The sequence below is a fragment of the Bombyx mori genome, chromosome 9 (assembly GCF_030269925.1).
Source record: "Bombyx mori chromosome 9, ASM3026992v2".
Lineage (NCBI taxonomy): Eukaryota > Metazoa > Arthropoda > Insecta > Lepidoptera > Bombycidae > Bombyx > Bombyx mori.
This window is the reverse complement of record NC_085115.1, coordinates 6,669,397-6,693,018: the sequence shown is the minus strand read 5'-3', so window position 1 is coordinate 6,693,018 and position 23,622 is coordinate 6,669,397. Positions and strand designations below refer to the sequence as shown.

The 23,622-nt window shown below is 31.5% G+C and overlaps 1 protein-coding gene and 1 long non-coding RNA gene across 6 annotated transcripts in view; one reads left to right on the top strand and one right to left on the bottom strand.

The window, feature by feature from the left end:
* LOC101745326 (uncharacterized) overlaps positions 1-23,622 on the bottom strand; it is a 50,159-nt gene that overhangs the window by 24,699 nt on the left and 1,838 nt on the right. For all 5 annotated transcript variants that reach the window (XM_038013097.2, XM_038013096.2, XM_062670069.1 and 2 more), the window contains exon 2: positions 6,839-6,962. In XM_038013097.2, coding sequence (XP_037869025.2) covers positions 6,839-6,962 — 124 coding nt within the window. The remainder of the gene's footprint in view (positions 1-6,838; positions 6,963-23,622) is intronic.
* On the top strand, positions 15,728-21,254 carry LOC134199422 (uncharacterized). The gene is made up of 2 exons (XR_009973912.1): positions 15,728-16,540; positions 21,039-21,254. It is a non-coding gene; the product is annotated as an uncharacterized LOC134199422 (long non-coding RNA).

Genomic DNA, 23,622 nt, shown 5'->3' with positions numbered 1-23,622 from the left:
GTAAAATTTTGTCATTAGTAAATAATTGTAAGGTAGCGCCCTCTGTGAATTGATATTTTAATTTCACGTATAATCCTAAATTAAAATTCACTACAAGAGCTTTCATACACACGTTAGTATTAAAAAACTCACAGATGGCGCTGTATTAAATAGTATGTATATTTCTGTCTCATTCTTTGCTGGCTTCATCCTACACATTTTTGTATTTGTGTCTCTTACCTGTCGTTTTTTCCGTTGCATCCGGTTGGAAATCACAACGATTCTAAAGAAGTTTTAAAACTTAAAAAAAAAAAAACTTCTTACTACATTTGGCAAAACGAAGTACAATAGACTAATAAAGTCTGGTACGTTTCGCAAATCCTATCGCTAAGCAATATGACATACATATTTGTTGAAACGAATCGCACACTACCTATTGTACTTTAATGGTAGGTACCGTGTAAAACTTTCACGCGAGTGCAACTGTGCAAAGTTTCAACACTTAACACCAGGTGGACTGTGAGCTCGTCCACCCAACTAAGCAATAAAAAAAGCAAACACAAAGGTACAGAAGACGAATAGACAACCCTTAACAATTTCATTATAGGAATTAGAGTAGTCAAAATTAATTAGGTACAAATCAGTTTACATTAATTTGAATTCCTAATCAGACATTCAAATTAACTTCGCTTTGAATATAATTTTAAAGCATTTACTACGGTAATAAAATTGATGTTTAATAGTGCAATGTCTCGTAATAGAAGTAATTATACAAATCTTAAAGTGTGTATCGATTTCTAAAGCACCAGCTAAACAAGGTTCCTAGTTTCGGTTCGGAATGTTACGTACTGCCCTGTGTACGATCGCTACTTTCACCTCGCTCTCTGGGAAAGTTGGCAGCATTTAGAAACTAGTCAACGTATTATTTTATAACCAGTAAATAGATAAAGTGTAACGGAATATCCTACAATAAATGTACAACTGATAAAATAATGCAAAGTCATGGTTTTGCTTTTATCGAAATTATTTTCTAAATTATAAGCACGGGTTCTAACATATAAGTTGTCAACGCAGTTACTTAGTTTGTTTATTTAATAAAATATTTTTATGTAATTATATATACATAATTTATATCAAAGGAAATATACCACTAGTAACTCTACTTTATCAAGAAGTTTCAAATCTGCTTATATAAAAAAAATACATAAAATATTACAATTATCCTTAAATGGAAACCCTTTAATCTTAAAAACTAATTAGAAGATTAAATCAAGAATTTGTGTCTAACTGATTACTATATTCATACATAAATATTGAATTAATTTGTAACCTTTACTTTATTGTAATTCGATTTATTTTAATGCCATTTCTAGATGCTCATAAAAATGTTAATAATTGTAGTTTCAACACGGTTATCTATTTCACGGTGACTGTTACGACGAAACACTGATGAAAGCGTGTGCATTTCGCAAAACTTTTTTGACAAAGATGTTTGTCTGAACAACATTTTGTTATCCAATTTAAATTGGAATTATTACAAACTTAATACGACAAGTCATTTCGAGTAATCAACGATCTTTTTAAAATTTAATTTGTTTGATCAACTGTACAAATAAATGGGATACTAATTATGAATTTTTTACAATTGATTGACGGTGAATTGTTTGTTAGAGCTTTCTAAATTGCATTAGTGCACCTAATCTCTTTTGGAATATATATTTAATAATAACGAATATACATACTTATATGCTATATTAGTTATTAAATGAGTAAAACCATAATTTATTTTCATGCACAAAAACCTACAACAAATACTAAGTACACGTAGTTTGTCATTATAGACCAACGTTTATTAATTCAACTGACCTTCAATGCTACAAAAACTTGTTTTTAACAACTCTGTAACCGAGATAAGATAAATAAGTCATACTACCTAAGTGCGTCTTAAATATTTCGTTTCTTTGCTTTTTTTTGTTTGATTTTGTATTGCACTACATATATGAAAAATAAAATGACATTTCTACAACATACAATTGGAGTAAAAACACATTTTTAATTTAAAATTATCTTTTTTTTACTTCTCCAGCAAGATTAGAAAATTTACAAATACCATTTTGTAATCAAGCAATGTTTTACACACACACAGAAAGAGAGAGAGAGAGAGCAGATAAAGATAAGTCTGCACTCCCTCCGACAATAAATGGTAAACGTCGCTAATGGACAAAGACAGTGTCAGAGAGATTCTCACAGCACATCTAATTCTACGGATTTGAACTATCAAACCGTACGAAGCCTAAACGTCGCTAAACTAAAAGTGGGAAATAATGCCGCGATTGCACCGACGGGTACACATATGGCGAGGCAGCTGAATTCGGGTCCATGAACAACAAACGACCGACTAAATTTCACAAAACCTACGCGGGCCTCATGCCAAACTATCGTGACATTTGGGTATTTCAAAACCTTACTCTCTCACCAGATGGTTTAGAATGACCAGATTCATTGCAATACACGGAATAATTCAGGAATACAGCTATGACGGCAGGAATAAATAAGGTACCCACTAGGACGAATATTCAGTAGGTAGGATTTGATAGAACCACACTACAGCTCACCAGTTGAAATATTTGAAATTAATTGACGAAGAATAATATATGTAAATGTGACATTTATTCTCAAAATTATCTCTACCTTTAATCTTTATCAATCAAATACAAAGAACTTACGATAAATTGGTAATGTTTTAATTTAATACTGATGATAACCTGACGATAAAAGTAGTACGAGTATTTTAATTATTCATGTGAAAAATAATATTTTTAGTAGATAACTATAAAATTTAATAAAACATGATTTTTATCCAGATGCGTCTCTTCATTGTATATTTGAAATTTCAATTGATTTAATTATACGTCGAGCTGTGTGACTCCATTTGAAATTGAGATCTTAACAAATGCATTTTAAGTCGAATGTACTGAAACAAAGAGGAATCGATGAATATCGGAGTGTGGGTACAGGAGTCGAGTGCACCGACCTCCTCCCACCCTACGGACCGCATTGCAATTTGTTCATTTCAAGTGCACACAAAGGAAAGGCGAGGAGGTCGCAGTAAGCTTTGACAGAATTAACTCGTCCGTCACACTACTGCAACGCTTTACCTTTATTGGATTGTTGTCACGTATATTATTTCGTTACTCAAATTTTTAAATGCAAAATTTAGCTGTACGTTTCCTACTTCTAAGTCGAGCGAAATTTGAAATCTTGATTTTATTATAAGATTTCATAATTTCAACTTTTGTTGATTTGCATTTTAATCGTGTTGTATCATCCGTTTATCCGATTGGGTTAAAAATTGTAGTTGTTTTTAGCATAAGTAGGTGAGACTTGTTTCAAAACATGCAAGTTCATCATTCATTATTCATACACGATCAATCAATAGTACTTAATAATAAACAGTCAATGGTCAGGGTAAACTGTGGTTTGTTTATACCTTCTTCATTATAACTGTGTTTGTTTATTTGTACTTAGATGGGGGAATGAGATCACAGCCCACCTTGACTTAAGTAGTTACCGGATACCATAGACATCAACAATATAAATGCTGCCACCCACCTTGATACATGAGTTCTAAGTCTCAGATTTTACAGTACAACGACTGCCTCCACCCTTCAAACTGAAACGCATTACTGCTTTATGGCAAAAACAGGCAGGGTGGTGGTACCTACCCGTGCGAGCTCACGAGAGAGCCTACCACCAGTAATTACGCAAATTATAATTTTTGCAGGTGTCATTTTTATAACACATTGTTATTATTTCAGTGTGAAAGTCATTAGTGAACATTTTTTAAGCACATATTTCATTAGAAAAATTGGTACCTGCTTACGGGATTCAAATAGCGGCATCGGACGCCTTACCATTTTAGGCCACGACTTTAACGGTAAAAAAGGTCTAAATCAAATTGTCTTAATTTTGAAGTCGTCGCCTAAAGGATTAAACGCTCGTGTACTAAGAGTATCTGACGATACAACTATGGTGATGTCGAAATCCCGCAGGCTGGAACTAATTTTAATAATGAAATATGTACTTGACAAGTGTTATATGTACTTGACAAAAAAGGATCAACTTCCTGTGATACAAATAGAATTAGCAATATTTTTAAATTTGGAATTTCTGGTTGTCTGGTTGTAAAATTTGCGTAATGACTGCTTGTCGGATGTATTGTTAGTCCGGTATATTTCGACCGCGAAACAGTCATAAGTACCGGTTTGAAGGGTGGGGCAATTGATTTATAATATAATTGAAACTTTAATATCATGTCTCAACATAAACAAACGAGCTAGTTCACATATCAATGCAATTAAAAAGAACTTCTAAAATTCTAAATAATAAAATACAATATATGCAATATCTATGCGAAATCTCACATAACGTGTTTTAGTTACAGATTTAAAAATTGTGTTGGAACGATTTCTTAATGTAAATAAACTGGTGGTCCCCCATTGACGCTGTTCGTCCTGTTTGCTATCAACACGTGTGCTAGCTGACGCAGATATTATACAAATAATTGTAAAGCATGAAGTTGCTGTTTAAATTCTGCATAAAACGCAATCCATAATCCACAATTTGATTTCAGTAGAAATTGATTGAGTGGTTTACGTACTGCATTATGATGTAATTTGCATACGAATTCAACAGACCAGACGATTGTATGACGGTCGTCACTCATGTATATCGATCTGCGATATCGACACAGTGAAAATACTGTATAAGTAAGTATCTGTCTGCGACAGAGGACCTTTGTACATGCTTGCTAGTAAAATCTTTGTTAGTAAAGAAATGGTTTTGCCTAGATGAGTTACAAACAAATTCATCAGAAAAAGGCGTGCATACACATAAGGCTTGTCGCCTTTTTATAACTTACTTTTACGAGTAATTTCTATATTTTACTAGCTGACCCGGCAGACTTCGTAGTGCCTCAATCGATAAATAAATAAAAGACCTAAGCTTTTTTATAAAATAAACTTAAAACAAACAAAAGAAATTCGTCCGATGGGTGACACATCAAAGGAAAAACAAAAATGTTATTTTTATTTAATTCCGAGCATTTTCATATTTATCTACCTTTTAAACCTTCTCTGGACTTCCACAAATAATTCAAGACCAAACTTAGCCAAATCGGTCCAGCCTTTATCGAGTTTTAGCGAGACTAACGAACAGCAATTCATTTTTATATATATAGAAGAAGATAGATAGATAGATATATTTAGTTGATCTCAAATCAAACGTATACAAACACTAGTCTTCGAGATAGGGAACCGTTTACATCGACGACTGACGCGATGACGGTTGCATTAACATAGATCAATTATTTAGCTCCTGCAAGAGTTCAAGGCAACGTAACACGATAATTGGTCTGAAATGATTGTTCGGCACACCTTTCAAAACGGGCCCCTTCGCTTGTAATTTAGCAGCAATGAGTTTAAATCTACTTTGTCACTGTTTTTATTTTAAGTGTGCCATTTTACTATGATATTGGCACCTTTTTATAATAATAATAGTATTTTCATTTCAACAAATTATCACAAATAAACAATAAATAGATGTGTCATCCGTATTGGTAGGCAGGGTGCAATCGAAATGCAAATTTAAAAATCACTAGAGGTCCCGCAGTAGTCGAAATTCGACTATAATTAATTGGAATTGTATGTTTGTACACTATTATGATTGTATTTTATACTTCTATAATCACGAATTTCGCCACTATAAAAATATTAACAAAGACAATTTTTAATCTATTCTCAATTTGACAACAGACGTCAAGACCAAAAGTTTGACAATAAATAGTTTGCATGCGTGTGTGCGTCAAATACATGGTATGTAGTGTGTATAATGTTTTCTTTATTAATTAAAAGTATCTTTTATGCATTATTTAAAAAAAATATTAGCATTGTGAACTCCTTTTCTATATTCTCTATAATTGTGAGAAATTTCATACTCCTCCGTCCGCGCAATTTTCGTAAAAAAGGGTACAAAGTTTTTGCTTCACGTATTCATATATAGGTATATCGATTCAGAAGTGTCAACCTAAACCAGTTTTTTAGAACATTTATCTAGTTTTTCATTAAATGACTTCAATATTTCAATTAACTGATTTTATTAATAGTCTAAAGGCAAGATTCAGAATTATTACTTTAGAAAGCTCCGATTTTTATGGTGTTATTGGACGTGAGGGATAATCGATAATAAATGTAATTAATAATAATAATGACTGTACTGAACTGTAATTTATTATTGATTTCTCCACTATTTAATGGATATAATATGTTTTATACTATGTAGTGACTATATAATTAATACAAACTTTCTTAGAATGAAACATAGAAACGTTTTATCCTCCGATCATTAAAGCAATATTCTATAACGCGATTTTTCATTAATTGCTGCTAGCTGCGACAGAACTATACATTTGAGAAACGAGAATAATAATGAAAAAGAAGTTTCGATACGTTATTGTCCAACCGGCTGGCTACGCGTGTATCATTCTCGACGCATAAAAAGTGGTACGGCTAAACAGAGAACATTCCTCTCGGCGATCAATTGATTTGCGAAATAAAGATACCTACCTATATGAAACATAATGTATCAATATGCTACTAAATGGAGTAACAAACCACAGATGCCTTGTAAAAGTTAATTCAGTATTAATCCGTATTTATCCTTAAAAATTTACTTTCTTATATTTTTATATGAGTTTTCTAAGGATTAACCATTTGAAATTGGAATGCTATCTATAGGGTATTATATTTTAAGTATTTTCAAATTTTTTCAATCCATGATTTGTTAAACGTGTTTTACTTACCTTTGGATCGAAACTAAAGGCCATTTCCGGCCTGAGCGGACAAGGTAAGCCACACTTGCAGGTGCCAGCAGTCTGTAGATATTCTCGCAATTGAGGCAACGTACTCAACGCTGTCCCACTCGGACTGAAACAATAATAAAACATTATTTTACTTCAACATTTTTTATGTTAATTGCCCCTAATTATTTTTACCAGACGGGTAATTTGGGGATTTATTTGTGAAGATATATTGTTGATTACAAATTTAGAAAACTTAAATTTTTAATTAATAAATTAAAGTAAATTTAAAACGAAACACGGTCATAAGCTTTTATGATTAGGGTGTAAGGTGTTAAGCTATTACCGATTTTTAGTGTCCTCATGAAATAAAATTGAAAATACGACTGTGTTTAAAAAACAAAGTAGTTCTTTCTAGATTTCCTCTGATGTTTTTATGACGAATTTTGATGTTTTGGATAAACACTAGTAAATAAAAAACTGAATAATCTATTTAAAGATAAATTGTCCTCGCCATCAGCGCAACGATGCGAAGAAGATGATTAGTTATAAGAAAAACAAAGATAATGACCGTCATACTAGTCGACTTGAAATAATTACAAAAAAAAAACATGAACTGACAGGGAGTGAAGCAATGAGTCGCGGAAACGTGTATTGACTGGGCTGTTAGCAATGCAAAATCACCTATAGTCAAACGTACTTTGCCCCCGGAAGCTCAAAACCCAACGACACCGGCAGTAAGCAGATGAAAAAAGCGAAAGAGTTACCTATTAATTATATCTATTTTCCGCTCTCTTTTTGTTTTTGGAATGAAATAGATATGAATTAGGTTTTATTAATCAATTCTTGGTCTTGACTGGTTGTTTTATATTTTGGCATACATAGGTGAACAAGCATACGACCCACAGGTCGAATACGGTTTAGCTGCTCTCCCACCATATTTATGTATTTATCTACCATACGTGTTTATGTATTATTTAATCCAACAGCTATTATTAGTAATAACTATACTCAGAATAAGTTCAGTATTGATAGTATTATTTTCTCATAAATATTCACTTTTGCCCTCTTGTCTTGCCTAGCTTGTTTTGTCTAGTCTATTTTACATTATACAATGAATGAAGTAATTTGAACATTTAAAATTTGTAATTTCTGTACATAAAAAAGAATAAAGATTGGATGATTGTTTTAATATATTTAACATCCATTCTAACCACTTTGTTTAGAAAGTTTATTTTTTAGTATATGTTTATCCATTCCGGGGACTACGTAGACATGAACTTCGATTATCTGTATTTTCCATACGAGAATATAAACAGTAGAAAAGTTAAGCTCAAACTGAATTAGAGAGCGGTACTTATTAAGCATTTTACGTATCACAATAAAACAACCCATGGTTATGTATATAATAGGCCTTTACAAGTTTTGAAGAGCCATTTACAAACAACAAGCTGTTAACAATAACAAGGGCGGGCCACGCCGACATTAATATACCTCGATCCGTTTTACAAATAGCTTCTTTCATAAATGCTTTATACATGATAATTCATCATAATTGTTCACGGTCTGGTTCATTCAGGGAAAGGTAAAACATGACCACAAAGACCTTAATTGTTTACTGGACTTTATTAAGGCGGGACCTATAGTCAGATAATGTTCCAAAATAAATCTTTCTGGCTAGATCATCACAAGATTCGTATGAATATGACCCAGTTTCGTTCAATTATTACCGTGGAAGACTTTTCAGATACCCATAGTGTATTTTCACCTAACTATAAACTTGCCTTTTCTATAATTCCTTTCGTGGCCTACCAATTGTTAACCTCATGTCTTTAGGTGAATGACGGCATTCTCGATGTCTTTTCTATACGCTCCGATAACCAATTAGCATCTAACAAGTCGTCGTGGCCTAAGAGATAAGACGTCCGGTGCATTCGTATCGAGTGATGCAACGGTGTTCGAATCCCGCAGGCGGGTACTAATTTTTATAATGAAATACATACTTAACAAATGTTCACGATTGACTTCCACGGTGAAGTTATAACATCGTGTAATAAAAATCAAACCCGAAAAATTCTAATTTGCCTAATCACTGGTGGTAGGACGTTTTGTGTCCACACGGGTTGCAACCCGCACCACCTTGCCTATTTCTGCCGTGGAGCAGTAATGCGTTTCGGTTTGAAGAGCGGGGCAACCGTGGTAACTATACTGAGACCTTAGAACTCATATCTCAAGGTGGGTGGCGCATTTACCTTGGCTACAACTATGCCTACTAAGACAGCTATGTCTATGGGCTCCAGTAATCACTTAACACCAGGTGAGCTGTGAGCTCGTCCACCCATCTCAGAAAAAAAACTTAAGCTTTAAATCTATACTATACTAGTTTATTATTCAGAGTTGAAAAACTAAACATTTTCATTGAAACAGTTCAATCGTTAATGTCGTCAAATATATAGAACTAGAGGTCCCGCAGTAGTCGAAATTCGACTATAAAATTAATTGAAATTGAAAGTTTGTACACTATTTTGATGGTATTTTATACTTCTATATTCACGAATTTCGCCAAGATTACACTATAAGAAATATTAACAAAGACAAACCATATTCTATTCTCAATTTGACAACAGACGTCAAGAACAAAAGTTTGACAATAAATAGTGTTCATGCGTGTGTGCGTCAAATACATGGTATGTAGTGTGTGTAATGTTTTCTTTATTGATTTAATGTATCTTTTATGCATTATTTAAAAAAAATTTTAGCATTGTGCACTTGTTCTCTATATTCTCTATAAGTGTGGAAAATTTCATACTCCTCCGTTAACGCAATTTTCTTAAAAAGGGATACAAAGTTTTTGCTTCACGTATTAATATATAGATACATCGATAGTCACAACGCGCGCGCCACCTGTCGCACATTTCTTCTCGCATTAAAACTGTATAATCTCAAAAGTTACTAATTTTACAGGAGAGTGTTTTAAAGGTTTAAAACATGATATTTTTAATATTAATCATCTTTCCAAAACTTATTTTTTACCAGTTACATTATCTGTCTTTTAAAGTAAGATAAAATTATGTATTAATTTTGTTAATAGTAGTCAAAACACAGGCAAACTAAAAAAAAAAATGTGAACCGTCACGGGACGCCTGGCAGATGTGAAACATCGACATTATTTTGTAAAAGTAATATGCAGAAAAGAACAGATTGTGATAGGAACGAAATATGTCATAATGATAAAATAAAATATTACGAAAAAATTATTTGTTTTCAAGTAAAACACAGGTCATGTGTACTGTAGTAAAAACAAAAAACAACACTGTATACACTACGGAGTATAATACATTATAGGTATCCGAGCTCAGTGTAGCGAGAGAGATGGCTTAACGCCGGATCGAGTGGGAGAGAATCGCACAGTCGATTGCGCATGGCGACGCGTCGCCACACCGTACACACTACTGCTTAAAGATTGTATACCATCATATAGCGTGGCGACGCGTCGCCACAGCATGCGTCGCCACGCCAGAAATCGGTTTTACGTGCGGCTATAGATGTTTCACATCAAAAAATTAAACTAAACTACACTCTTTTGAGAGTATTTATGAGAAAAAAACTGATGATACCAAATGATTCCGCATATTAACTCAATTTAGAATATTTTTGGAATTTGTACACTTTTAAAGCGAAAAGACGATTTATGTTACTCTTACGGAAAACTTTACACTGAATTTGGCATACCGGAATCAAGTAGACAGTTTCAACCGAATTAATTACGTATAAACACACAAACACATTTTGTTCAATGTTTGTCAAAATGTAAAAAAAATGTGTCTATTGAAACCATTCTATTTACAACCGGTGCCGTTTTAGTTTCAGTTAAATCAAAGTATGTAATTTACGTTATCTTAAAACTAAGTCTCTAACAAGAGCTCGACTCTGCCATCTCATCATCATAATATCAAGAAAGGATGAATTCAATAAATCGTTTTACAAAGACCACATTTAGACACAGACCACAATGAACACTGATCGGACCAATTCGAGATAATATTCCATCAGAGATGTGTCACACAGTGAGTTCTTGGAAAACAAGCCACACAAGTTACTATGCAGTCTATCATTCGTAGCCTTGAAAAATACTCGTGACTAATCGACATCGCATTTAATTTATCCTCGTTGACGAGTTTAGATATGTTTTTAACAAACAGTTGAAGTATTTAAATACCAGTTTATGGTTCTTGTGATGAGATAGTCTTAACGATGTTCACAATTTTTGAATAATAATTAAATTGAGAATTGGTAATATATTATTTCTATAAATTGTATATATAGTATTGTATATAATATACTATATTTAAAAACTATAAAAATATAATTTAACATTATTTAAATATAAATTTACTCTTTCTCTACGCATTCAATGGTTCTTTAGTCGATTCTATTAAGGATATTTCGACACTTGTATTCAGTTGAATTTTATTGTTTAATCAAAATCAATTGTAGATAACAAAATATTTGATTTGATTGACAAAATATTCTTGAATGACTGTTTTTAAAAATAATCAAAGAGGATAAAATACTGAAGACTTGAAACAGAAATCTCTTTGGGATACCTTCACAGGCTTCCGTAAGGCTTAACATCAGGAGGCCGTTATTTCATCTTTTCGTTTAAGCTAAGAGAACATCTGGTACGATATGTTTCAATTTGCTATATTTATAATATATCTCTGGTATATGAACAACGAGTGAGTTAAATATTTGGCACAAAGCCAAAGATGTTTATCATACGTATCACGACGACATTTTGTATTGCACAGAGTTTTAGAACTTTAACAGTTTTTTGGGTTATGATGATGACTGTCGATTTTTAATTAAATGGAATATTTTCTAGCTCGAAATATCTACATTCCCGTGACATTATTAACTTTATGTTATATCTTAGCTAACATTTAACGCAACCATAAATGAAAATCGTATATATTCGGGCTTATAAAATTATTCGATTGTTTTTTGTTTCGCTAATCAAATCGATCTATAGTTTTTGAATAATTTAAATTTATTCCTGTATCGTAATGGAAATTAACATTAGCATACAGATACATATACATACATACACACACACACACACACACACATACATATTTTATAATATCAACATCAACAAACGGGGCGAGTGTCGTTTCGATGCCTCTTTCGGATAACGAGTTGAGTCACGAAAGGGTTTCCCTATATGACTCAGTAAAAGTCCAGTAAGCTTGCAGGGGTCGAATAATATAAAATGGGATTCAAATTCACGGTTTCATGATTTTGTTGTTCCGTTATATTATTTTTGTAATAATTATACAGCAAAAAACCTTTTTCATTTACAGATTTTAAAAAAATACCCAAAGATTCTGGTCTTAAGCCCTAAGAGCTTATCTTTTACTAAAGGTCATCAGTACAACTAGCTGCTTCGTGAAATTTTGTTAGAAAGCAATGAATTATCACATATTTCGTCCTCTTTATTTAATTTCATTGGAGTGCGAAATCATTTAACGTCTACTTTGAGACACCAATTACATTTGGAAAAATGTTATGCTGTCAGCGACTATTGAGCACCGTTAGTTTATATTACCTAAATCTATAGTTATAAATATGTAGTTATAAATGAACTATTTAATTTTTAGTAAAGTCGTATAAAACCATTTGTTAATAATCTATCCCTGCCTTACCGTTGTTAACCAAAAAGGCAATAGTGACGAATAATCGTATAAATTTTTCTGTCTGTATTATTAACAGAAATTATTCTGTCAGGTTGTTGTCATTGTAAACTCAATATTGTTTCTAGAATTGCACTTTGAGATTTTGTTCTTCAATGATGTTTCCAATTTAATTTCACATTTCTATGTTTAGAGGTATCCTTTTAAAATTCGTTCCATACCAATTCCATCACAATTGATTCCACAGTTTTTTTTTTTAATAATAATAGCTGTAAAATATATGCTGTTATGTTTTTTACCATTGAAGTCGTTTTTTTTTACTTTTTTAAGTCAAAACCAAAGTATCAAAAAATTATTGACTACGTAGTGACGTCACGATAGAAAGCAACGGGACCGGGTATTTTTCAGCTGGAAATGTGAAAGATACATGTTCTTTAGAGTAATTAAATAAAACACTAGTAGCCTAGGTTGCAATACCATATTTAGATCATTTAGCGCTTTTAAATAATATTTGGAATAATAATATTTTATAATTTAACTAAACAGACATTAGACACTGTAATTAAAAAAATCGTTGTGCAGTAAAACAATTGACCACATATGTATCTTTTTTATTTGCTTCAACCTTCAATAAATTTCTCACGGATTTTACGTTCCAGTTTTTTATTCTTCGTTTTAACTTCTTCTAAGTTGCACTAGATTGCAAAAACCGTCTCCTTGTAGACATCTAAATATGGATAAGAAATGACGGTACATATGTTATTCCAATGGACTTTTCATTTGAGGTAACTCCAAGAAGATAATTTTGCAAGAAAGTGCTGTTTAGACATTTCGTGCATAGCATTTCTTTGTTATGAGCACACTCATTTTTATAGTTTTAGTTTACATTAATATTTAGGATTCTTGAATCAAGACAAAAAAAACTTTAAGAAGAGGAAGACTTAATATGTAACGTTAAAATGTTGAAAACAAAGCAAACTGGTAAATAGATACATATTTTAAAAAAATAGCGTGACGCACATTATGATTTAAAAAACGTATCACATTTACCCATCTGACATTTAATGTAAAAACAAATATCATAGGCAGTTCAGTAAATTAATGTGACACAGATTTAAACGTTTTAGAAATTATCTCAAAAGTAGAATGCATTACAATACGAAATGTTTAAATTGAAACGCTTCTGTTAAATACGTGAACCACAAATTGAGTTTTTATTTATTCATGCAAGGGGAATGAGCTTAATATGGGTCGGGGTCAATCCACAAAGGACGCTAGTAGCTATACCGTTTGCTTAGGGATTTTGGTATCTATGCAAGTGCTTAGTAATTAAATTATGTCATTTTTGAAAATTAGATTAATTGTGTACAAATATGACATATTCTTCATTGAGAGCATTTTGATTATGATTACGTATTTTCCAATACATTAAGGCCAACATAATGATAATTACTAAAACTATTATTATCCAATACAGGATCGACTGTATCATCCAGCTAACAATCAGAAAAATAACTAGAATCCCATGTAACAAGGATTTATGATAACTTGAAATAGAAGCAGGTGAATGGCCGAAGTGAGACACTGGCATGCGAACTACGCGCAAGTCGTTACCTTCAGAGATTAGTCAATATTGTATTGGTAACATACCTACTGATATATTATTGAGAATTGTGAAATTGTTTAAAATCTTGATTTTTACAAATTTGACAGAATGAAACATTCGAGTTTTAATATTGATTTTGTACTTTAAAATACACAATATAATAATTAAGAATAAGAAATTATATCGTTTTTAAAGGTTCGTGATAAAAGTAAAATAACTGAACGTAGGATCGGTAATTTCTTCATTGCTCCAAACAAGCATATTAATTTTAATGTTTTTGTGATTTATGTAAATTTCTGTAAATTAACTGCGTAGCGCAAATGTGGAAAGCAAGCGTAAGGTTTTTTAATCACTATTATGTAAAATAATCATATTATGGTTTAAGAAGAAATATGGAATAAGCGGGTATTATTACTCGTTTATCTATTACGGACGAAAAGACCAAAGGATTTTTGTTGACAAAAATTATCAATGGGAACTCAGATACATTTTTGAACTTGTCTTGATAAAACTCACTCACAAAAATTAAGAAAACTAACTTACTGGTCTAGTAAAAATATTGAATTACTGTATTCAAATAGCTACATCTGTAATAATTGTTTTACGACATAAACAAGTTTTAGCTAATTCGAAATCAAGGTCTATTCATTTTTCGTTATTTATAAACAATTGATTTATTCTCCTACATACATAAATGACGATACAATTTATTTCCGCGCGTTGATCTTGAAGACATATTAATCTTATACTTAAATTATAAACTTGTCAAGCAGGGTTTCACATTTTTTTTTGTTCGAGTGGGAACGATTCAAACCGACGCGACGTTTCATTTCGTTGGGTAATCTGCAGTCCATGTGAGGCATGTGCATCCGGTAAACTATTTAGAACTTAATGTAATCTATTCAGTTACAGTGTTTACTTTATGTCACATCAAGTTTGTTTAATCTATATATTAATACGTGAAGCAAAAACTATTTGACACACACACGCATGCATACTATTTGTTTATTGTCAAACTTTTCTTATTGCTTATAATCTGTAGTCAAAAGCATTAATATAGTAAGTATTAAAAGGTATTTGTGTGAAGTGTAGTCTTGGCGAAATCTGTGAATAGATAGTGGTCTTTGACAATAGAATCACAATAGTGTACAAACTTTTAATATTAATTATAGTCGAATTCCGACTACTGGGGGACCACTAGTTTGTTATCAATATATGTACTTCATGCAACGAAACACAGTAAAGTTTACGATTTAAGATCGTTGTTATCAAATCGATAAGAAGAGAATTTTATTTTAGTTTTATATTATCATAAACATTTTTGATTAGATGTCGTTGCACTTGCATTCTGTATTTACTAAAAAAAGGAGGTAAGGTGTGGTGACGAGAAAATAAAAAAAATAGAAGATGGCAATGACAGAATTAGTCCAGAGTTGTACAAAAACTATTTTCTTGGGTTGATATTAAATGGGAATTGATTGGAATTTATCATTCAGTTATATAAATAATCAGCATAAGTTTTGTTACCTATGGTCATAAGTGAAAAAATAATAATTGCTTTATATAGTTTATATAGGCAGAGAATCCCCGGCCTACCTAATGTTACGCGATTACTGGACCTCGTAGATATGATAATGGCATAGGTCTTAATAGTATTGTAAATTTTAATACGGTTTAACCCATCGGGTTGCAATCTGCCAAATACCAACGAATATGATTAAAATTATATAAAATATACCACTCAACAGCTTTATCTTATATCTAAAACAGACAATAAAAATGTAACATAAAGCAAAATGTAAAAAATCTTAACATAATTTATTTGTGATTTGCTTGAGACGTTTCCACCCAGTGACGACGGTGTGCCTCATTTAATAGAGTAATAAAAAATGTTCGACTTGGCTTACGTAATCCGTATTATTTCCGTGTCGAGTCTATTGTGGAGGTCAATATGGGTACGATTTGGCATTTGAAAGTAACCTTTTGTAACTTTAAAAATAGACTGACATACTTTTGTATTATATACTGACAGTAATATTGCGGTCAAATAAAGTCTATGGTATTTTAAATACAAATTCTTCAAAACTTAGCAGATAAATTTTATTCCATTATAAGAAATAATTGTTAAATTAGACTTAACGGACGCGAGTTAAAATGTATTTTCCTGTAATTTCTAGATTTGTGATGCAATATGGGTCATTGTAAATTATTATTACATGCAATACCTATTTTGAACAGAAGTTCATGCTTGTAAATCATTTCAATGTAGAGAAAAGTTAAATTCGGTTTAAGTTAAGTAAAATACAATAGCCATTTTTTTATTAGTGGGTGGTAAATGGGTATAACAAAGTCGTAAATCTCATGTTAGGGGCATTGTAAAAATTTACTGACTGTCGGCATTCACAGGTAAGGAACATATTTTATTATAATTTATTATTGTACTATTGCGAAAAAGAATTGTTATTTAGAATAGTGACAGTACCTATACAATACTTTAATTTATTATTAATTTATACATTATTGTGAATGTAGCGGCATCCGCCACAAGCGAAAACTGTAAGTTTGCTTACTGGCTATTAGAAAGTTTTACGTTACTTTTTTTTACAATTTAATTATGAATCTGTGATGCCACATTGAAAAATATATGATTTTATGTCACATTAACATATACTTATCGTTGCGTTAAAGCAAACATATATTCGACAAAGTTCGAAATTAGATAGACCAATATGTATTTTTTTAATACTGCATGCACAATTAACAGAATCCCACATGCTTTTCTCTCTCTTTTTTTCATTCTCTCTTAAGCATTTTTTATACTCCATTTTGTCGCAATTTACAGAATACTCTAAAATCATTTATAGTCACGGTGCGTGTAATCTCTAGTATAAAATGGCTATGACGTACGGCCTCCCACAGGACGGTCGCGCAAAGACAGATATGCCGATATTGTGAGGGTTCGGTTTCCGATGAGAACCTAAGAAACCCTTGTTTGTTCGTTTTTGGATGCTTTTCACCTTTTTTAAAAAGATTTTGACAATACCATAAATAAAAAAATAGTTGCGTGTTGTTAAGGAAACAAGGAAAGTGAAATAAATACGAGAGTAAATCTTAAAGTGTTTCAATAACAACTAAGCCTTCTAAAAAGCCTATAAAAATTATTTACTATTGCTCCGTTTTATCGCATTAGTATTTACGAATAAGTCTTATTTTTAAACTCTCCCAAACATTAGCACTAACTTAGCTGTAATAAATGTAGAAATAAAACAATCATTTGTTTAAAGAATGTTTAAAAAGAACATTCAACTTAGTGAAATATTGATAGTATATTTTATTAGCAATAATACCTATTATATTAGTATATAATATATTATATTAGTAGTATAAGTCGTATCTTCTGATAAAATATATAATGAATAAAAAGCATTAAGTAGGTCTTTTAAACAGTCTAGGCCTAGGCAGTGTGCTAGCAAGTAAGCATTATAATAATTTTTAATGTATTCACGTATGAAAGTATTCATGTGTGAAATATTATTATGCCTTCAATATGCAATTAGAGAATGATATCCTGAAATATAATAAAATGAAAAAAATTTGTGAATCCTACAAGCATAAATATTCGAGCTTTTTTTTTAAATTGATATGTCCATATGGGAATGATGAATAACATGATTATGTATTCTGATTAAAAAGTTGAAAATGTTAATGTTTAAGTGTTTGTTATCTTGATTAATTCTAATTAAAAATAATAATTAGAAAGACTACCTATGTTTGAATGAAATACAACCCAATGAAAATACTATTTTTGTTAAAACATGTTAAGTCATGATTTACATCTTTTTAGTTTATGTAAATCATTGATAAATTACTAAGATTAATTACAATTACAATTACAAATAATTAGAATGTACAAAATGTTAACATCGAAAACTGTATACAGTAGGAACAGTGACCAGCACAGTTAAAATTGATCCCTGAAAATAGTTGTAGTGTTTTTTGAAATGAATTTAATTATCAACGAATATTATTCCGAGATTCGCTTTCTTTAAAAAGTAAACGAATAGGTATCGACCATCCGAATCGGTTCTGACGTGAAGTCATGCGTTCAGATTTGAAAAGTAGGATAGCCGGTACCGCAAATGCAATTGACCTCATGTCTCAAAGCGGCTGTATTTGCGTAGTTAATGCCTATAACCTTCGGTAACCGCATAATGTATAAATATTTCACGTGTCCACAACAATTGCAACGTTATGTCCTAAACAAAATATATCTAGTGTTCTGATGTTGCTATTTTAATATTATTTTTTAACATTGTTCCTTAAAATAAAACTTCTCAACATATTGAAGATAAAATCTCAAAATATGTGCAGAAACGTTGTCTATGAAACTGAACGTAAGCCTAATACAAAAACCAGTGACAAAAGTAAATGTTACATAAACAATAACTATTACAAGAAAATAAGACCTAATTAGTTCAACATCTAAATAAATAAATAAATCGTTTCTATTTATTATTCATTCTGTTTCTTTAACACGAGAGAATATATCATAATAGGGAACCAAAAGAAAGTTGGAACGAATCGTAAATCCAATGAGAGCACCTAGTGACGCCCATCATGTTTCGAAATAATTCAGACGAACCATATGGATGTCGAAGAAGACTGAGCGCAGTATTGTGCAATCAGAACAAAGGAGGCCAGTGAAATCCGTGCACGTAGTCGTATTGCGACTTTCAAAAATAAGAATTAACAAAACAATTTTCTTAAGCACCGCGGTCATTGTTAGTTTTTTCTAAACGAACTAAATACATGTTAGCGCAAGTCATGTTATGACCATAGTAACGTTAATATAATTGGGATTAGTAATTTAGATTTTGTAAATGTAAACACAGATTTATATTAAATTGGAAGGACTAGTGATTTATTAAAATTATTTATGTTAAATTCAACAATTACCAATAAAAACTACTGACAAAGCGTCCTTTGAAATGAACGTTTTTGTCTTTAGTCTTAGAACTAAAATTCTAAGACTAAAGACTTTCGCATAAGTACATTTAAATTTAGCTTTCAGTTTATTGCAGCCACTAAATGAATATATTTGTATACTTATGAATTCTTTACAAACCGATTTTTGCGAATTAGTAAAATACTTGCAAAAACACCGTCTAATAACTTTGAAATCTAATCTTGCTCTATTTTTCGCGTCTAATTTGAATTACGTAGTTTAATCAAAGCGCACTTTAAAGGCGATGAGTTTTCATTTAATACATACTTATAGCAATCCCATCGTCTTGCACAGCTGTCGGACTGGTTTGTCCACTTGCATCCGATTGATTTAGCGTTAGCACACGATACAAGCCGATCATTCAATATACATTAGGTATTTTAATGATTATAAGTGTATAGGGAAATACTTACAAGGTAGTATTATGAAAACATGAAATTACATATAAAATTCCAAAATTTCATTGCTATTTTAATATTATTTTTTAACATTGTTCCTTAAAATAAAACTTCTCAACATATTGAAGATAAAATCTCAAAATATGTGCAGAAACGTTGTCTATGAAACTGAACGTAAGCCTAATACAAAAACCAGTGACAAAAGTAAATGTTACATAAACAATAACTATTACAAGAAAATAAGACCTAATTAGTTCAACATCTAAATAAATAAATAAATCGTTTCTATTTATTATTCATTCTGTTTCTTTAACACGAGAGAATATATCATAATAGGGAACCAAAAGAAAGTTGGAACGAATCGTAAATCCAATGAGAGCACCTAGTGACGCCCATCATGTTTCGAAATAATTCAGACGAACCATATGGATGTCGAAGAAGACTGAGCGCAGTATTGTGCAATCAGAACAAAGGAGGCCAGTGAAATCCGTGCACGTAGTCGTATTGCGACTTTCAAAAATAAGAATTAACAAAACAATTTTCTTAAGCACCGCGGTCATTGTTAGTTTTTTCTAAACGAACTAAATACATGTTAGCGCAAGTCATGTTATGACCATAGTAACGTTAATATAATTGGGATTAGTAATTTAGATTTTGTAAATGTAAACACAGATTTATATTAAATTGGAAGGACTAGTGATTTATTAAAATTATTTATGTTAAATTCAACAATTACCAATAAAAACTACTGACAAAGCGTCCTTTGAAATGAACGTTTTTGTCTTTAGTCTTAGAACTAAAATTCTAAGACTAAAGACTTTCGCATAAGTACATTTAAATTTAGCTTTCAGTTTATTGCAGCCACTAAATGAATATATTTGTATACTTATGAATTCTTTACAAACCGATTTTTGCGAATTAGTAAAATACTTGCAAAAACACCGTCTAATAACTTTGAAATCTAATCTTGCTCTATTTTTCGCGTCTAATTTGAATTACGTAGTTTAATCAAAGCGCACTTTAAAGGCGATGAGTTTTCATTTAATACATACTTATAGCAATCCCATCGTCTTGCACAGCTGTCGGACTGGTTTGTCCACTTGCATCCGATTGATTTAGCGTTAGCACACGATACAAGCCGATCATTCAATATACATTAGGTATTTTAATGATTATAAGTGTATAGGGAAATACTTACAAGGTAGTATTATGAAAACATGAAATTACATATAAAATTCCAAAATTTCATTGACGGTCCACGTTTTCCTTTGCTAACTTCGAAAAACAAATTTGCAATTTATGGTATAAGAAAACGAAATTATTTATTTTAAAATTTGAATTTTTTGTCCCAATAGATAAAGATTTCTCAAGCGTAATTTGCTCCTGATCGTATTACGAAACTCATTTATAAGTGTTCTCGAACCTTTCCTTTTTGTTAATTTGCTGTGTACATACATTACGTATATGAATAACTTTAAACCTATGCCTGCAATCCTTTCAGTGTTAAGATGAATGAAGTAACGAGTAAACGAAGGAACCCAAAGGAATCTCACTCGAAATAGAACTATTTTATGTTGAGAAATGAATGTGGCACTCACAACCATGTCGCTTATTTAAAAAGGTAACCGCAGACTTTCTGCTTATAAGAGCACTGGTATTTATTATTGAACCGATAATTTAAAATGAAGATGGTAAAATTAAATGCGCATTATCCGTATTCAGTGATGGTTTCTTTCGTAGGGGGTTTAGATATCAATGAATAATCATATTTTTGTGGAGCAGTTATCAAGACTTACCCATTCTATCCAGATATGATTCTTAAATGGGTGATCAAACTTTTATATTGTCGTGAGGGAGACGAGAAAAAAACGTATCTTCCTAGTAACAATATTTACTTATGGCAAATTATTGGCATGATCCAAATATAATTTTTTTGCATTTTTGGATGAACAAGGTCACAGCCCATCCGATATTGAGTGGTTACCAACCAGAGCCCGTTGACATCACCAAGTAGGTAAGTAGCGGCACCTTCCTTAAGACATGAGGTTGAAATCTCAACTGTCTTACTGCATATCGGCTGTCCCAATCTCTTCGGACTGGAATGTTTCACGGCAGAAATAGGCGGGATGGCAGGCACTTGCAGGTTAGTGCGTACTTACGAAATGCCCTACCACTAATTATTACGCAAATTTACGAATTTTCCCGGGTTCATTTTCCTTACAGGATGTTATTTCTTTATTATGAAAGTCGGTCGCGAAAATCTCTTATGTACTTACTTAATTTGAAAAATTGGTAACTGCCTGCATTATATGAATACCAGCATAGCCAATATCAGTTGATACAAGTACACCGGATTGTCTTAAGGTATATAAAGATATAAGTATATGGCCTTTATGTCCTAAATCAAATTAGACACTTAAAAAAATCATGTCAGCAAATGTTACTCTATTTAACCACCTTAACGACATGTATGATTTTGAACCATGACAGGGTATCTTTCAAATTATACAAGTTTCATCCTTCCTCCTTTTATAACTAGTTATTTTAAACGAACAAACCCTGTATTTCAAGGCCGAATGAAATTTGAAATAAAAATAATAATGAAACACTATTCAATAGCTCTCTTAGAGAAATGCTTGGTTTTGTCAAGGAGTAAGCTTATAATTCACTAGTCCAAACCTAATTTCTAATTAAAATCCCATCACAAAAGTTGTTAACCAACAAATAAAAAACCCTCTTTACAATTTTTACACTAAGTACCCTATAAATATTTCCGTGATAAAAGTATAATAGCTAAACATATTCTTTGAGAAATTGTTTTTTATACCAACAAACTTTAAATGACTCTCTTCTGTCCAAGTAAAAAAGCAGACATCTTATGACCCACTAGATGGTAAGTGTTGATGTAGCTCGTGGACATCAGTAATTCAAGGGGCACAGTTAAGTCACCACCCTCAATGAAAAGTTGAAAATAACCTATGTGAAAATTTAAAAGCTTAAGAAAAGGGAAAAATAAATTGATTCATGTCAATTTGTTGAAGAAATTTGGCAAAGGTATCTCTAAAAGCAGTATTCTAGTCCCTAAATGCATGTTTCTAGTTTTAATTCAAGTGGGGTAAATCCAAACTTGGTGGCATAATCGGTATTTATAAATTATTAAATAAAATACCTACACCTAGCCAATCTAAAACTAAAACATTCATGATGTGTTGTCTTTTTTTTTTTATAACAACGAGAGGCAAACAAGCAAGACGGGTCACCTGATGGTAAGTGATTCACCGCCGCCCAGGTCACCAGCATTTACGCCAGTGCGTTGCCTACCCTTCAGGTAAGAATATGCTCTTTTCTTGTATAACCCAATGTCGCAGTTGTTGGGGAAGACTGCTGATGGCAACGAATTCCAGAGATTTACTGTGCGTGGCAGAAAACTTTTTATCACTGGTTTCATTTTTAAGTCTATTTTTGTTCCTTTTGCAATGGACATAAATAAAAAAGTGTGTTTGTACATAATTTAACATTTTTTTTACCATTTAAACCTCATTACTCAAGATAGATTTTAGATTGTAGCACTGCTATTTCTAATGACTGCTATATATAAATGTGGATTGTGATCTATGTACCCTAATAAACTTTATTAACAAATATTTCATTTCAATCTATTATATGTTGTTAATGTATTTAATATAAAGGATGTTAGGTATAAATAATGTTAGTGATGGATATGTACTTTCAAAAATAATTGTATGAACACAAAATAAGCTTTAACACAAGTTTGATAGCACAATCAAGGTGACAATAAGAATAAGAACTGTTTAAGATAAGTAGCATTAACCACTTACCACCAAGAAGGCCAAAAGTTTCAACTGATTTACTAGATGGAAATGTAGTGAATTAACAATTGAATTTAGCACATTGTCCATACAGTTATCATCATCATTTATATATATGTTTAATCTTGTTTCTTGTATTCTATATGCATTATTATACTATATCTTATGCCATTTTTAACTTTACTGCTTACAACTTATCTCATAGTTTAAAAATATATAAAATTTGGTACTTGTTCAGTAGTATGATATATTTTT